This window comes from Salvia miltiorrhiza, chromosome 2, assembly GCF_028751815.1.
Source record: "Salvia miltiorrhiza cultivar Shanhuang (shh) chromosome 2, IMPLAD_Smil_shh, whole genome shotgun sequence".
In the NCBI taxonomy this organism is placed as follows: Eukaryota; Viridiplantae; Streptophyta; class Magnoliopsida; order Lamiales; family Lamiaceae; genus Salvia; species Salvia miltiorrhiza.
Window position 1 is genome coordinate 15,046,011 of NC_080388.1, and position 18,128 is coordinate 15,064,138.

The 18,128-nt window shown below is 38.8% G+C and overlaps 1 protein-coding gene across 1 annotated transcript; it reads left to right on the forward strand.

Annotated features, from left to right (window-relative positions):
* Nucleotides 1–12,428: 12,428 nt before the first annotated feature.
* Nucleotides 12,429–17,634, forward strand: LOC131011326 (uncharacterized). The gene is made up of 4 exons (XM_057939108.1): nt 12,429–13,523; nt 13,613–13,762; nt 16,176–16,361; nt 17,229–17,634. Exons 1-4 carry the CDS (start codon nt 12,573–12,575, stop codon nt 17,307–17,309), a joined length of 1,368 nt encoding a protein of 455 aa, XP_057795091.1. The 5' UTR covers nt 12,429–12,572; the 3' UTR covers nt 17,310–17,634.
* Nucleotides 17,635–18,128: the final 494 nt, after the last annotated feature.

Below are 18,128 nucleotides of genomic sequence, written 5' to 3' on the forward strand. Positions count from 1 at the left end.
GGAATAATTGACTGAAGGATGAAGCGAGGATCATGCGAGGGTTGAAAGAGGCTCATAGTAGGATCCAGAGAAAGGTGCTGGAGGTGGAGAATATGAAGGTTTAGAAGAAGAAAGTGAAAGATGGAGGTGGGGAGTGAATGGGGGGGAGACGAAGAAAGGGACAAAGGTTAGTTTGCATGGCTCTCATAGATGGAAGAGAAAGAGCAGCAATCATGCAAACCAAAGGAGATTGAGAAGAAGGTTTTTGGAAGAGAGAGAGGAGAATAGGTTGGGAAGTGTGTGGGAAAGGAAGATCGAATCAGTGACAGTCGTGAGGACAGCCACTGTCGATATTGCGCCGGCTGACAACGAGCTCCTGCTCCTTGTTGTTGCACCATATGGAAGCTTCACAAAAAGATGTGAGGCTCGCCTGAGAACCAGGTGAAGTCCGTCTTCTTGAGACAGGTACTTCAAACCGTATGGGTCGGGCATGAGGATGGAAGACATTCGCGTCGCTGGATATAAGTGAGGGTAGACACAAGCTTGACGTCGGAGAGACGTTGAGATCCAGTGGAAGGTTCCGGTGAAGACCAACTATGTGAGCATCATTCTCCCACTCCATGACTTTGCAGTTATTGATTTCTCCTTTGTCGGAACAAATTTTCTTTGCAACTTTTTGGAAAGTTTGAAATTTTTCTCACAGTGAAGGCTGAGCAGAGTTGTTAGTTGATGCAGAAAACAAGCGAAGACATCAAGGTATAAATAGACAATTTTACCAAGAAGGAAGATGAAAAAAGTTTTTCAAAAACTGTGCCTAAAATGTTTTTGAAGGAAAATTTCACTTCCGCCGTCACTGCAGAGGACGGAAGCTTCAAAAGGTGAGAAAGATCATTGCATTTTGTCAAATCAATGAGATTCTCAAGATTTTCATTTCAGAGGCAAAAGGTTGGAAATATTTTGATAAATCATCAGGACAAGTTAAATCAAATTCAAATCCTTTTTAAAAGTACTTGTCCTTCTCGGATATTTCATTTTCCAACAATCAGTTAAAGATTTTGAAACAAACTGATCAGTTAGAGAAAACTTTTGAAAACATAAAAGACACACAATTGAAATAACTGATTTTCAAGGAGTAAGTTGGAGATACTTAGTGATCGACTGATCATTGTAGTCAGTCGATACCACTGATCCTGGTTGACTTATCAAAATAAGTTTCCTTCAGATGAAGACTTATCTTCATTGCTTTCCACGTCAGCAGTTGTAGAGCACCAGTTGATTGACCACCAGTCATCGTGACTGTTGAGGAGATCTTCAAACACAGTATCACTCTTCTGGGTTGATGAGGCCGATCCTTCCACACAGATCGTTGAACCTTTCTTCAGGAAGAGCTTTAGTCAACATTCTGCTCTCTGAACTGCGGTCGAAATCCATTCAACAGAGATATTCTTCTTTTCGACATGATCACAAATGAAGTGATGTTGGATAGCAATATGCTTGACTCTGGTGTGATGAACTGGATTCTGTGAGATTGCAATAGCACTGAAGCTGTCGCAATAGATTGGGACTTCTTACTCTTCGATCCCATAGTCCTTCAGTTGTTGGCCTAACCATAGGAGTTGTGAACAGCAGCTTCCCGCAGCAACATATTCAGCTTCAGTTGTGGAGGTGGCGACTGAAGTCTGCTTATTTGAAAACCATGAGATAAGCTTGTTTCCTAGGAATTGACAAGTTCCTGAAGTTGATTTGCGATCAATTTTGCATCCTGCAAAATCTGAGTCTGAATATCCGGTGAGCTTGAAGTCGTCGTCAGCTGGGTACCACAATCCTAAGTTGGGTGTGCCTTTAAGATATCGCAAAATTCATTTTGCAGCATCCATATGAGCTTCCTTAGGATCTGACTGATATCTTGCACAAACCCCGACTGCATACGCGATATCTGGTCTGCTAGCAGTCAAATACAGCAATGACCCAATGATTTCTCTGTATTTAGTTGACGATACAGATTTTCCTTCTGATCCTGGATCAATATTCCAGTTTGTGTTCATTGGAATCTTGACTGATTTCATGTGCTGAATACCGAACTTGGCGATTAGTTCTTTGGCGTACTTTGATTGATTGATCAGTATTCCTTCGCTAGTCTGCTTGACTTGTAATCCAAGAAAGAAATTTATTTCTCCCATCATGGACATCTGAAACTTGTTAGTCATGATATCAGCAAACTTCTTGCACATGCGTTCGGATTTGGATCCGAAGATTATGTCATCGACATAAATCTGAACAAGTAGGAGATCTTCTCCTTCTTTGAGAGTGAACAGGGTTCTGTCCACTGATACTTTCTTAAACCCTTGTTCAACAAGATACTCAGAAAGAGTATCATACCATGCTCTTGGTGCTTGTTTCAATCCATAGAGCGCTTTCTTCAGCTTGTACACCTTTTCTGGTTCTGCAACCTCAAAACCAGGAGATTGTTCCACGCAGACTTCATCGGTGAGCACTCCATTGAGAAATGCGCACTTCACATCCATTTGGTGTACCTTGAATCCTTTGTGAGCTGCAAAGGCTAAGAAGAGCCTGACTGCTTCCAATCTGGCAACTGGGGCAAAAGTCTCATCGTAGTCGATTCCTTCTTCTTGACTGTATCCTTTTGCTACTAGCCTTGCTTTGTTTCTCACAACATTTCCTTCTTCGTCTTTCTTGTTTTTGAAAATCCATTTCAAACCAATCACCTTTGCATCGTCTGGTCGATCCACAAGTTCCCAAACTGAATTCCGATTGAATTCCTTGAGTTCTTCTTGCATTGCGATGACCCATTGAGTGGACTTCAGCAGGTTCAACTTGTTCTTCGGCTACCGGAGTTCCCCCTTGACTGATGCCATCTACAGTGGTTCTTCCATAGCTCGTATGGAGTTTTTCCATGTCTTTGAGTGAGGAAGGAGCGATTTTGCGTGTAGCATGCGTTGTTGACTGCTTCGGCCCAAAACTTCAAAGGGAGTTTTGATTCGGCTAGCATCGTCCTTGCTGCTTCCTTCAAAGACCTATTTCTTCTTTCTGCTACTCCGTTTTGTTGAGGAGTCCTCACTGCAGAAGTTTGATGACTGATTCCTTATTCCTCACAGGAGTCACGAATGACTACATTGAGGAATTCAGTCCCTCGATCTGATCCGATGCTGATGATGTTGACTTCCTTTTCAACGCTTAGTCTTCTCAGCAGCTTTGGCAATTCCAGCAGAATCTCTCTCGTGTTGTAGAGAAAGATAACCCAAGTATATCGTGAATAATCATCCACGACAACTAAGGTATACTTCCTATCGTTGTAACTTCTGGGAGAGATTGGGCCAAACAGATCCATGTGAAGTAGTTGAAGAATTCTTCCAGAGGAGTGTCCTGACTTTGACTTGAATGACATTCTGGTCTGCTTTTCTTTTTGACATGCTTCACATTCTTGCTTCTTCTTGAACACAATAGAAGGTAAACCTTCTACCAGTTGATGCTTAGCAAGCTTGTTGATCGTTTTGATGTTGAGGTGGTTGAGTCTCCTGTGCCACAGCCAGTTGAGCTCCGAGCTGATTTTGCTGATGAGACATGTTTCTGGAGGGCTATCTTTCCATGAGACGACGTAGAGACTTCTTTGTCTGATCCCTCTCAGAACCACCTTCCTTTGATTGTTTCTCACAGTGAATTCGTCCTTTTTTATCTTCACTGTGAAACCGCTGTCACAAAATTGACTTACAGACAACAAATTATGTATTAGTCCAAAAATATAGCTAACATTACTAATACTGGCGTTACCCATGTCGAGTACACCATAGCCTTTTGTTTCTCCGATTGAGTTATCTCCGAATGCAACTTTTGATCCAGCTTTCTCAACATATTGAGTTAGACATTCTTTGTAGCTCGTTATGTGCTTCGAACATCTGCTATCCAGGTACCATGTTCTAATTGAGGCTTTAACTTCTTCCTTCTTTTTGTGTTTCCTGTTTTTGACCTGCAAGGAATAGTTAATTTAGGTACTCAATCAAGGTTTGGGTCCTTCATTGTTAGCTGGTGTTCCTTTTGGAACCCATATCTGCTTCAGAACTGGTCTTGGTGCTGATCTCTTGCGCTTTGCCGGTTGTTTGACTGAAGTAGTCGGTATTTCAGTTGGCACATGAGCAATCTTCAGTTGAGCTTTCCTTTTGAGAGCCTCACTCTTGTAGAAGCTTTGTCTAGTGAGTTGTTGAGGTCTTCTTTGCTCTACAGAGTATCTCCTTTGAGATACTTGAGTCATTATTGACTGATGTTGTGGAACATGAGTCATATGATGTCCAGTTGCTTGTTGTCGTGATTGGCGTTTGACTCGTCTGGACTTATCATAGCTTTGTCTCCATGGATGTTCTTCTCTTCGGAACTGAACTGGTTTCAGTTTCTGACTGATGTTGTTATTCTTTCCCCTGGACTGGTGAGGAAGATTCTTCTTGAGTCCTGATGTTCCTTGCCCAATCTTTGACTGAAATCTGCTTTCTTGTCTTCTCAATAGGATGATCTGGTTGGGGGCCTCCTTGGCTCGTCTGTAGCTTTGTGGAGGAGGAACATTCGTTCTTGCCATCAGCTTGCATTTTCAAACTTCATCCATATCATGATCTCTTGATTATTCTGAAGTGTTGTTTTCAGAAGCGTCGTTTGCCTTTTTGATCATGATATTCTTTCCTTTATCAGTTGGAGCAACCTTTCCTCCGATGCTTTCAACAAGGCCTTTTGAAGAAAAGTTGGTCATCATGGGAGACTTCATCATGCAGTCCTTGACTGTTTCTTCCAATTTGTGATTGAGCCTCTTGATTTCATGAGATGCTCTGTCACACTCTGATGAAGAAATTCTGAGCTTTTCTTCCAGTCGACTGTTCTCCATGATCAGTTGATCAAGACAAGTTTCATCCGGAAAGTAGATGATTGTCTAATTCTTGACTCATTTATCATTGATCTTCTTTTCCATTTTCTGATTCTTCTTGAGGAGATCTTCGAACATTTTCCTTAACTGACAGTAATCAGTCATGAGCTGATTGAACTCGTCAGTTTTATCGGCTGAGCTTTCTCAAAATTCTGAGTGATCTCCTGAAAACACCAGGGAGTTATCAGTATAGGGGGTTTTTGAGTGAGAGTTTACCTCTGGGCCGTTCATTCCGTTGTCCTAGCTGTTGTCAGACACGCTTTCGGTTTCGTTGGCCATCAAGGCTTAGCTCTCATCATCTCAGCTGGTAGAGTTGAAGTCAGATGATTCTAATGCTTATTCGGAAGATCCTGCATAGTCAGCAACCATCGCTTTCTTTTTCGCATATTTGCGATCTTTCTTAGCTTTCAGCTCTTTGCGCTCAGACTGCGTCAGTTCAGGGCATTCAGTTCGAAAGTGCATTTTCTTTTTGCATCCAAAGCATTCCACATCTTTCAAGTCGAAAGCGGTTGATTTTCTTTCTTCGCTTCTGTTAGTGGAATATCTGGACTTACTTTCTCTTTCTTTTCCTTTGAAGTGCTATTTGTGGAACCTCCTGTACTTGCGGAATTTAGACTCCACCTTGTTGAATCTTTCAGTCAACAAAGCATATTGACTGAAGAAGTCTTCGGGCTTGAGTTCCGCCGGTTCCTTTGCTGCTTCTTGCTTTATTTTGCTGAAGCTTTCAACGCTGCTCCTCTTGAGGTTGATGGATCATCTTCGTCTGATCCTCCAGCCCTCTTGGTTCCAAGATTTCTCTGAATATCGAACTCATTTGCTAAGAAATCAGAGAAGAGCTTGTTTGTCGGGAGCTGACTGAATCATGGCTTGTTCTGATGAGCAACAGAGTAGATCTGCCACTCTCCTCGCGGAAGTGCTCGAAGAATATTCAGGTTGATTTCTCGTTGAGTGTACTTGTCCTTCGAGATGGATTGAACTTCGTTCAGGATCTGGTTGAATCTGAGTTCCATCTCATCGACAGATTCATTCTTGAGCATGAGGAATAAGTCGAATTTCTGACAAGCTATGGACAACTTGTTCTCCTTTATTTCCTTGGATCCGATGCACATTCTTTCAAGAATGTCCCAGATCTCCTTTGCAGTTTTGCACTTGATGATCTTGGTGACATGCTTGTCTGGAACTGTGCCGGAGATGATGCTTTTGGCGAGGTTGTCTAACTCATCTTGCTTCCTTTCTTCTGTGGAGAAGTCTGCCTTCTACTTGATTTGGACCTCATCGAATGGATCCCGAGCTGGGTCAATAGGAACTCTTTTGACAATCTCGGTGATGATGATTGGTCCAATGGTGATGACTTCCCACATTCGGCAATGCTGGGCGGTGAGGAAGCTTTCAAGCCAAAACTTCCATATGTCGTATTTTTCAATACTAAACATAGGTAGAGAGGATATTCTGCTGTGGTTAGTCTCCATATAAAAAGAGAGAACATGTAACAACATATAAGTCAAACAGCAAGCACTTTTTGAAAGAGAAAAGTTTTTCGAGACCTTTGAGAAAAAAGGATCTAGTTCAATTAGAACCTAATCAAAACAAAATTGTTCTTGCGAACAACCTGCTCTGATACCAATTGTTAGGTCCGGAGGGTCTCGAATAGGTGTATGGGGGGAGGGAATACACCTATAGGCTATTTTCGGAAGATCTCAACACAGAGATCAAAACGAAACTTCAAACACAAACTCAGACACCTGTTTACTGAAAAGAGTTTTGACCAAAACAGGATTGACGACTGATACTGAAAGACTCTTCAGTAAGGAGTTATCAATTAAGTCACAAGAACTTAACTGATGCACGTAAGGCTTCAGTCGAGTTTGTTAAACAGAGATGTTATAAATCTCACTGACTATCAGAAGATAGATCAGTCAGACTGATAACACACGCAGCGAAAATCTTTTGTTTCGCAATAGCCAGTGAGTTGAGCATGTTGTTAGTCTTAAGTTTCTCTTTGCTATTAATCAGTTTTCAGTTCATGAAAGTAAGAGCACAAGTAGAAGGTAAATACTAAAAGCTGTAAATAACACAGAGATTTTTACGTGGTTTGGAAAACACTTCCTACATCCACGGTCGGTTGATCAGACCAACAACTTTACTCTGCAAGTGCTTACGGGTGCACTACAAACCGATGCTAGTGCTTATGGGTGCACAGCAAACCGAAACGTGTGCTTGCGGGTGCACACAACCGAAACAAATGAAGATCCAATCTTCAATACCAACACACCTTGTTAGATTTCTCACTCCTAGCACGAACTGACACTAGGATCTCACGGAGATAGAGTACCTTCCTGAACTCCTTTACAACTCAAACACTCAATTCTATCGGTCGAAGGGAGGTTTGAAATCTTGCCAACTAAACTTCAAAGAACAAGTTCTTTAGAGTTAGTTTGACCTAGGCATTGGATAAACAAGGTTTGCCTAAGGTCTAAGAGAATTTATGTAATCAGCAGTGACTGATTTTTTGGCTTTGGGATTCTCTTCTTCGATTCAAGCTTTGGGAATTTGGGCTTTAGCTGAGAAACAATTTAGGCAGAGTTTCAGATTATAGTTGTTGAATCGGTGAAGATTGAAGTGATCATCGAGTGCTACTTATAGGAGAAGTCTTGAATAGATCCGTTGGCGGAGAAGGTCTTCAAGATTTCTTCCGTTAGAGAGTAATTTGAACTTGGGCTGAGGCTTCAATCTTCGAGGTTCCTTGTTTGGTGAGAACGGCTATGTTGAAGAGTAGGAGATGTGACATCTCTGAGAAAGTAATCACCAAATAGGAATGACCTCTACAGAGAAAGGACGATCCTGAGATCTCTGCATTTAATGCGGCTGTACTTCTGGAGTACGTGGCTTCCTTTGAACGTTGGAGGTTCAGTCTGAGGAAGAATGTTTAACTGATACTTGACTTTAGTATCAGTCCGCTGATTCCATTTGGCACGCATTAAGTAATCAGTTTCTAGACTGATTCTTTGACTGATGCTTCAATCGGCATCTTCAGTCTTCAGTCCTTCGTTCTTCAGTCTTCAGTCTACAGAACAGCAACTAAACTAGAAAAAGAACTCTAACACTTGAGTTCGAGCAGTTCTAGTCTATTACAAAAGAAACCTATTGATTTTTGTATCATTAAAATAAGGATTAGGATATTCCATTAAGTTCCCAACATTAGTGTTGTAAACTAGAAGGTCCCACATGTTTAAGAAGAAATTAAGTATAGCTTAAAATTATCATTGTTTCTTTCTCACCTCCCTGACGACGACAACAGTAGGCATCGCCACACTTGTACCGCCTCCTTTCACGGCGTCGGCACGGCCACCAACCGCATCGCCGCCTCTCTCCATCCGGAACAGTGAGCAGAATCAAGCAAAAGAACAAGAATAAAAATCAAATCTTTAGCCCAAGAACAATTTCTTCAACAAATTTTTCATCATCTTCATTAACCAAGAACAGAAATATCTTCATTAACTTTTCCATCGTCTTTGCTAACCAAGAACAGAAAGACCAAGAACAAATTTTTCATCATCTTCATTAACCAAGAACAATTTCTGGAAAAGCCAAGAACAGAAAAGCCAAATTTCTTCAACAAATATCTTCGTTAACCAAGAACAGAAAAGTCAAATTTCTTCAACAAATTTTCCATCGTCTTCGCTAACCTGGAGAAGCCGTTTTTCATCATCTTCGTTAACCATGAGAAGCTGCGACAAAAGGGGCTCAGATCTTCATCCTCAGATGTATTAGGCGAGCCTTAATTTCTGGAAAAAAAATAGAGAAGAGGGGAGATGGCCGACGCCAAGAGGCGAAGTGGAAGAGAGGCGGAGGGCGAAGGCGGCGAGAGGGCAGAGGTGGAGGGCGGGGGAGGTAGGACGACGACACGAGTATGGTGGGTGGAGAAGAGAGGGAGGCAAGAGAAGGTGAAGGGGGGAGGCGGCGCCGGCGAAACAGAGGGTGAAGGGGGGAGGCCGCACCGGTGGAGTTACAGAAGGGGAAGATGGGAGGCGACGCCGGTGGAGTTACAGAGGGAGAATGGGGAAGGGGGGTGCGGTAGAGAGAGAGTCGAGTAGGTATTATTAAGGGTAGGTATTATTAAGGGGGATTTATTTAATTGGGTTAATTAAAATTATGTTTAATTAAAAATTAATTAGCCCTTAAAATTTACCTAAAAAGGAAATGAGACAAGATTATTGGGACAAACCAAAAAGGAAAATGAGACAAGATTATTGGGACGGAAGGAGTACTACTTAAGGATTAGTAAAAAAATAATTATTATAAACTATCAGAAGCTTTAATTAATTAATGGATGTTGAATATCTTAATCACGAGTATTCGATAAGTCTAAATACAAGCTTTGCCTCATCATCAACAAAGTGGTAACTCAATATTGATTCTCTGTGCGCGTGTGTTGGCCAAGCGGTAAAATGTTAATGTCTAAGGCCAGAAGTCTTGGGTTCGAGTCCCCTGTCACGCAGCCTTTAAATTTCTTTATTTAATACTGTTAATTTATATAAAAAATATATATATACGATTCTCTGGTGGAATGAATTTATATTCATAAATTAATTATGATCTGCTCTGATAATAAGAATTAATTCATTTGACTCCATCTTTATTCCTTGTATTTGATCCTTGGACTGATCCAAAGTCTCTTGAGCCTAGTAGGAGAAAAATAGTTCAACTCATAACTCAGGCTCATATCTTGTATTTATAATTATAAATACAAATCAACTTTCAGAACTGAACATATGTAATTTCAGTCTCTTTAGCCTAGTAGGAGAAAAATACTTCAACTCGTAACTCAGGCCCATATCTTGTATTTTTAATTATAAATATAGATCAACTTTCAGAACTGCCTAGTAGGAGAAAAATAGTTCAACTCGTAACTCAGGCCCATATCTTGTATTTTTAATTATAAATACAACTTTAAGAACTGAACATAAGTAATTTCAAATTACAGAAAATTAGGTTTATGTGAGAGCTGAGAACCGCCTCTTGAGTGGACATTTCTCCATGAAATCTCAAAGATCGTCGCTCATCCGACGTTGAAGATTAATGTGGGATACAATTCAAAAGATCAAGTTGGAGTTAGATTTTCGCAGGAAATCAGCTTTTGGAAGTCTCCGTAGAACGGTCATAACTTTCCCTGCAGATGTCCGATTGAGACGAAATGAGTGGCCGTAGAAAGCCTTTTCAAGAAAGAAGAAGTCGTATACTTAGGCAGAATATGAAAGGAGATTGTTTGACGGGTCAAGCTAAGCGTCAAGTCTACTGGACTTTCAGCAAGTTTTTGAAGAATTTCTCTGTGAATTCTTCAGTTATTTCTATATTCCTCTATGCAGTAGTTAAATTAATAGAAGTATGCTAGGTTTAATCAATGTATGTTGAATTTAGATAATCCAAGAGATAATCTTACGGGCAAATTGAATGTTAATTAATTTAATGGTTAATGGCTGCAAAATACACGGAGTTTGCCTGAATTTGCATTTTGCACATGACCTTAAAAAATAGCTCCACAATACATCATCTTTTGATTTTATTGTAATTTGCACACGGCGAGAATTCCGGTCATGTGCAAAATGCAAATTTCAGACAAACTTCGTGTATTTTGCGGCCATTAACCCTTAATTTAAATATTTCTTTAGCATATGCCCTAAAATATCGATCTCAATTTTTCGATAGAGCTCCAGGGTGCTCTTTTTTGAAGTTTTTAGAATTATTATTTCAGTTCTCCATATTTGAAGGAAATGGGGGAAAAAAACAAACAAATTCTCCATCGCGACATAGCAAATTACAAAAAGAGATATAAATTTTCCATATTCACAAGAAATTATAGAAAGAGAAAAAGAAAATCTCCATTTTCACAAGATATTTTCCATCCACAAGAAATTACAGAAAGAGAAAAATTAAATTCTCCATTCTCCATCTAAGAGATAATAAATTCTCTATTTTATTTCACTTCTCTATTTTTAAGGAATAACAAATTACAAAAAGAGAAAAAGAAATAGAGAAGAAGTTAGGTACAAGATAAATGTGGTTTTATTTGGAAGAAGTCTCAATGAAGATACTGGAACTTGTTGAGGAGACGCAACGGAAGCTCTCGATGCGGCGGTGCGGCGCGACAAAGGCTTTCTATCCACTTCTTGGTCATGATGGCGCGACGAAGACTCGAGATTTCTTCATGGGGAATCGACATTTCTGCTGTGGGGGAAGGAGGTTTTGTGGCGGCGACGGTAGCTGGTCATCGACGAAAGAATATACGGTGTTGAGTAGCAAGGAGGGCAAAATTGAAAGGTGCAAGGGATATTTTGGTTAACCAAATTATAATCTTGAAAATTGTTCAATTAAGTCTTGTGTATCTTGGGGTTTGAGTGGATTATGGTCTCCAAACAGAAACAATAAATTTAAAACATGCCTCGGCATGAAAACACTGTCGTTTTCTTCCAAGTTAACATCGTTTTTATTTTTCTATAATGTCATATTTATGTCACAGAGTATATTTATACCATATCACAATATTGGAATACGACGAATATGTAAAATAAGAAAAAGTTAATAATTGAATAATTTTAATATTCTCTCTGTCCTAAATATATATGCTTATTGTTTTACTTTTTTGAATGTTTCCAATTTTTACATTAGTGCTCGTCATGCTCGACCATTATGAGTCAAGCAATTGAGCATTGATGGTCGAGCATTCTTAAGATCACACTAGTGCTCGACATACTCGATCATTGCGAGTCGAGCATTATTGCAAAATAAACTAATGCTTGAAATAAAGGTAAAAAAAATAGGGTTAATGGTTGCTTTACCCATTCTCAAAGATAAAAAAACATTAAATATCCACTATAAAAGTAAATTATAAAAATTACCCATTTTGAGCTTGACAGAACAAAATTATCCTTACTTAATACACTAATGCTCGACATCCTCACCATTGCAAGTCGGACAATCAAGCATTAGTAGTCAAACATTCTTAGAAAATACTCCCTTCGTCCACAAATAGTGTGTGATGGAGGACACGTATTTTAATAAAAAAATTGGAAGATATGATTTTAGTGTTAAAAGGTATTATTGAGACCACCAAATTGTAAAAGTAAAGGGTGAGTATTGAGGTTTAAAGTATAAATGAGGTTTCTAAAAAAGGAAAACACACAATCTTTGTGGACGGAGGGAGTACACTAATACTCAACATCTGTTAATTGTTTGTTGAGCATCAATACTCGAGCATCGGTACAAAATACATTAACGTTCGACATAAGGGTAAAAAAATTCTTAAATGAGTACAATTTATATTTGTAAAAAGTGTGTATTTTTAAATTTTATTTTTCAAAATGAATATATAACATTTTTGGCCAAAAAATTTACTAAATAAATACTACTATACTTTATATATTTTTATAAAAGATAGGTATTTTTTAAATTTTGTATTTGAGAAGCGGTATATATCATTTTGCTCAATTTTTTTTCCAATAACTTTCTTAATTCTGATGTAAAATTCAATCAAATTATTGTACAATTGAAACGAAGAAGCGAGTAAAAAATTTAAACTTGAGTTAACCAAAAATGAGAAGAAATCCCCAAATACACATAACCTAGTGCCACTCGACACCACTACGCTGTGTTGCGAAATCCCCCAAACAATATGAGAAGAAGCATCTCCAAAATCCCTTACCGCCCTGCCACCGCCACGTCCTCGATCGCCGCCTCTCTATCCACCTCGTCAGGCGGCGGAGGTAGAGGCCGTGGCCGTGGCGGTCCTACTCAATTCCAGTTCACCGTCGACACCCCACCCAAGGACGAGTCCAAATATTCCAACCACGACGGCGCGTCTCCGCTCCCGCACGGCCATGGTCGAGGCAGAGGTGTTCCCGTTGCTTCATCCTCCGTTCCGCCTGCCTTCTCTTCTTTCGTGAACAATGAATCAAACTCCGACGCATTCGGCCGGGGCCGCGGCATTGGTTTTGTTTCCCCAAATTCCTTCTCACAGCCGGGAGAAGAATTTCAACCTCAGCCGCCGAAATATAATTCCCAAATGCCGTTCCTGTCCAAGTATGAAGAAGCACTATCGGATTCCGCTGAATCGGAAGTTCCTCCTGCCGACATAAAGTCGACTCCTTCTAGTATCTTCAATATTTTATCGGGTGCTGGTCGAGGGAAGCCAGGGCAATCCCCTGCGTCACAATCCGAGAAGCCCAAAGCAGAGATTCGACAAGCCCGTCCTAGGGAGCAGAGGGGCACTGTTGGAGAGCAGTTGAGTGAAGAGGAGAAAGTGAGAAAGGCGGTGGGAATATTGTCAAAAGGACAGGTAGGTGGAGGGAGTGGTGGCCCCGAAGGTAGAGCTGAAAGATTTGAAGGAGGAAGAGGAAGAGGAAGAGGAAGTGGACGAGGAAGAGGAAGAGAGACAGGAGTAGAGAGAGGAGGATATGGTGAGAGAGGTGGATATGAGGATGCGGAAGATGATGCTGCTGCTGGGGAATTAATGGCTAAGAAACTGGGGCCGGAGGTTATGAGCAGACTGAGAGAAGAGGTTAAAGAAATGTTGCCAACTCCTGAGAATGATGCTCTTGTGGATGCATACGAGACTAACTTAATGGTGATCTGGTCTACTTTTTTATTTATTTATTTAGAGTGTATGTCTGAGATGAGTTCATTGGTTTGTAAATTTGGGGGTTTCTTATGCAGATTGAATGCGAGCCAGAGTACTTCATGGAAGAGTTTGGCACGAACCCTGATATTGATGAGAAACCTTATATATCTCTTCGTGATTTTCTTGAGAAGGTAAAGCCATTCCTTATGGCTTATGAAGGGATTCAGAATCAAGAAGAGTGGGAGGTAAAATTTCAACCACTTATGGCTCCTGTAAATTGAAATCTATAATTGGTTCCTTTAAGCTTTTTATTACAATTAAGTGGGGCACCTGATTGATTTTTCATTTGAACTCTTCACACTTAATGTGTCTCTAGGTGCAGATTTTTTTATATTTTTTTGTTGGTGTTGTGCGGGGCACTTTATATAGGTCACATATAATTACTAGTGATTTTAAAAACTCTTTTTTAGGTCATGGGAAATTAGAACTCAATGTTAGTAAAAGTGGTTATGTTCTTAAGATGGCAGTGGCATGTAGCAGGATGTAATTTAGGGGGGGGGGGGAAAGCTTGCAGGAGATGGACAAAATCTCCTATTCTGCTACAATGCCCTTTTTTAATGACCATTCTGTCCACTTGTTCATTATTTTTTGCTGGTACGATTTGCCGACCTCTGCTTTTGCAGGGTGCTACTAGCCCCCATTTCGCATATATAATCTCACTATTTGACTTAGAAATCACATAGTGTCAGTGACAACAAATAAATTAGGTTTGTGAGTGAGAAAGATTTGATGGTTCGAGCTTGAAATTTAGAGGGTCCTTGGTCATGGTAAGTGGTACAGGACAGCTCCATGCTTCTGGGAAAATTCAAAGTTATACAAGTAAAAATAAAAAAGTAGATGAAAATTGTAATTTTGGTTTCTGGTGAGCTTGCCTATGTGATACAGGACAGCTGCATGGTGGTGGGAAAATTAAATGTTATAAAGTAAAAATAAAAAAGTAGATGAAAATTGTAATTATGGTTTCTGGTAAGCTTTCCTACATGGTTACTGAGGGAAGTTTGATTGAAAGTACAAATTACGGATCAAGATGGCCTGCAAGGGAACAGGTGGTAGTATGTGAGATCTGGAAGTGGCAGGGGCAGGGTCCTGGGAATGGTTTATGGTTTGGGTTGGGGTATCTGCTCTGATTGTTTATCTCAATCGGTATAGAACCGTGTTTCGATTTATTGAGGAATTATAGGATTTTGAATTTGGTTGATATTCTTTCCTGATCTCTCTAGAACTGTTCGTGCATGTGTTGTTGATTTAAAGCTGGTATTGGTTTTATGTTTGCTCTTTGCTGATGTTGGTTTTAATTATTGCATTCTTTTTTGTTTTTCTTTTTTCTTTTGGATGACGTTTTGTAGTTTCAATATGTTTGTTCTTTAGCCAACAAACTGGAGGATTTGGAAATCTGAATGACTCATTTTGAGTACTTGGCATAATTTTGAAAGCTTCTGAAGTTGGACAGTGTATTAATATTGGCTTTATGATTGTTAGTACTTTCTTTCTTAACAGTGCACACAGCACACGTATGTTGTATAGTCTTGTAGTACAAGTTTCTTCCCTTCATTATTGGCATTTTAATATTTTTGGTATTTGTAGAAGAATGAGTATTGAGATTGGCTGTGTGGAGTTTTTCCTATTAGCAACTGTACTGAGACATGTGTTATATCGAAAAAGAAACTACGGAATGAAAGTGACTACAAGTCGTCATATCTATTGTTGACTTTAGCATTGCATCTTTGTTATGAGTCCTCAATAAAGGGTGGGGGTTTGGTCATCGACTACGTTAAAACAAGCTGAATGAGCAACATGGGTTTGAAATTAATGAAATAAAGGAAAGGAATAACTTCTGCTGCTTTAGCTTAATTGATGGGTAGCACATGCTCATACGGTCATACCTCAATAGTATAATCAAATTCAGTACATTAATTAATATCCTGTTGAAGTTATTTTTTATTTCTTTTCTTTCTTACTGCTGGAGAAATATGCATCTGAAGAAGGTATGTAAGTTATTGGCATTTTACCTTGTTTTGCATTAAATCATACGTTCTCTGAAAAAGGAGCAAAGAAAGAGATGGCTTGGTTTGTTTTAATATTCCCTTGGAGATGTGTCATATTTTTTTTATATCTTTTCTCATTACATCTATAATTTTGTCCACTGATTCTAAGTGTCTTCATTTATTGTTGATATGTTCTGCTTTTATCTGGTGCTGTGGTCTATTGCCAAAAAGTCTTGCAGTCGACTTATTGGAGCTTTCTATCATGCTGACTGCCGAGTGCTGAGAAATGATATTCATGATAAACTCAATTCAGTTGTAGAATAACACCTTCTGTACAAGTTGAGTAGATTCATCTTATACCATTGTTCATGTGCCTAGGACCTGTTTCACTGGTTCCTCGCTGTACTATTTCTATTTTATTATGCTTCTATGAAATGTTCCATGTTTTCTAATTTGTTTTAACAATGGAAGCATTTATTTAGTGGCTGTATGAAGTTCTTGCAAAGGATGTTACTCTAATGCTTTTCCTATTCTTATATTCTCTTTTTCCTTGATGCTTATACTACATCCTTTATATTAATAACTTTAATGTTTTAACTTATGATATGTTTAGGAAATTATGGAAGAAACAATGAAGAATGTTCCTCTTATCAAATCGATTGTAGATCATTATGCTGGCCCAGATAGAGTGACTGCAAAGCAACAACTAGGAGAGCTAGAACGAGTGGCTAAAACTCTCCCAGCTAGTACACCTTCTTCTGTAAAACGTTTTACTGACCGTGCTGTTCTCTCGTTGCAGGTAACACTCTGACATTTTGAACATATTGGCGTGTTGGTGATCTCTCGGTTTGGGTGTAGCATGCTGAAATGTGATTTAAATTTTATTTGATGGCATTGCTCTACGACTCCTATTAATGCATTTAAATAGAGTTTGCTCCGGCTTTTTTCGACTTCAGATGAAAATATGGAGATAAAATGGGGGCTTACAATATTTATGTAAAATTAATTGCATGACATCACATATAGTTTTAAAGTTAGTTAGAGTACACCTCAAATAATTATAAACTAGCTTTATATTAAAAGTTCTAAACATTTTAGATTCAGATTACTTATTTTACTTGGGATGAGCTATAATGAAGGTTTCTCTGGATAATAATCTTGTTGCCAGATTTTAATATGTGTGGTTTGTTTCATTGTTTTGCTACATTGTGATTGAATTGATAGGCTTAAGTTGAATTTAGACAAGAAACAAATATGAATTGTCTTCAACACCTCACACAAGGAGTAACTAGAAAATTCCCGCCTCAGCATTAGCTGTCCAGAATGAATAACCCTAGACCAAGAACGACTGAATATAACATCCTAAGCCCAACAATTTTTTGTTTTGATCCCAAGCCAAACTTCCAGTTTTTGTGTTTGTCTAGTTTTCTGTATTTCATGGTTCTATTTGTCCAAATTAAATGATTAATCTAGATGATATGCCTTGTTTGTTTGAGTGCAATATTCTTTATTCTCGCAGTAGTTTTGTTTATTTGATTTGGAATTCAAGATTCTGGTTTGATTTGCTGGAAACTTTGAATGTTTTTAAGGGGCAACCCTATTCTTGTGTATGATATTTCAATCTCATTGTTATCTGGTCTTTATTCGATCATTTTGAATTATACAGAGCAATCCGGGTTGGGGATTTGACAAGAAATGTCAATTCATGGATAAGCTGATAATGGAAGTTTCTCAACAGTACAAGTGAGCTGTGGATGCTTTGCTCTTATATATTCTGCATAAAAAGAAGCTTTATACTTCCAATTCATGGTTATGGCCTTTTATAATTGATCACAAATCAATGTCGTTGGATTATCCGCATGTAGGAAATTTTCTCCTAGCATTCTTGGATTAGACAGCATCTCTTTTCATAAACATATGCCAAATCCTACATTTATCATAGAGCATCAAATTGGTCAAACGTTTATATGATAAAGACCTCAAGTCCGCGCTTGGCCAATTGACTTTTGAGTTTTGGCATTGAGTTTCTGAATTGATCGAGTTTTATGCGAATGGTTCTCTCTTCTATAAAATAGTCTGATGTACTGGTTTTTTTCTTGTTCACCTTTAGACTAGTTTTTTCTTTTTTTCTAAATGAACCAAATCGCCTGAAATATATATTCTAGAATATTTTTTTACAAAATATAAACTCATTAGGGGCATTTATTTTGGAGGATTAGCTTGGATAGATAAAAATAGTAAGGTTAATCTCTTGTTTACTTTGATGGATTGAAACTTTGGGATATATCTCAAGGTCTTTGATTATTTCTATCATTTAAGTTACCTTTGATTGATTCATATCCCATTGAAATGGTGAGATTGATAAATCGTACTAAACCGCAACCAACTCCCAACTATTCAATCCTTTCTCTTCCAAAGATTGCGAATACAAGGACATTGGAGCAAGCAGTTGAAATCAGGATACAAGGTGGGATTAGTTGAAAGGATGATGTTCACAATCAAAATTGGATATGATTTCATGTTCATTTAGATTTATGTTGATGATATCAATTTTAGATCATAGTCA

What these genes read in the sequence shown, in the direction of transcription:
- LOC131011326 (XM_057939108.1), top strand. Translation starts at nt 12,573, where the DNA reads ATGAGAAGAAGCATCTCCAAAATCCCTTACCGCCCTGCCACCGCCACG. An exon ending in CATACGAGACTAACTTAATG is followed by an intron (nt 13,524 to 13,612) that starts GTGATCTGGTCT and finishes TTTCTTATGCAG; the next exon opens with ATTGAATGCGAGCCAGAGTA. An exon ending in AGAATCAAGAAGAGTGGGAG is followed by an intron (nt 13,763 to 16,175) that starts GTAAAATTTCAA and finishes TGATATGTTTAG; the next exon opens with GAAATTATGGAAGAAACAAT.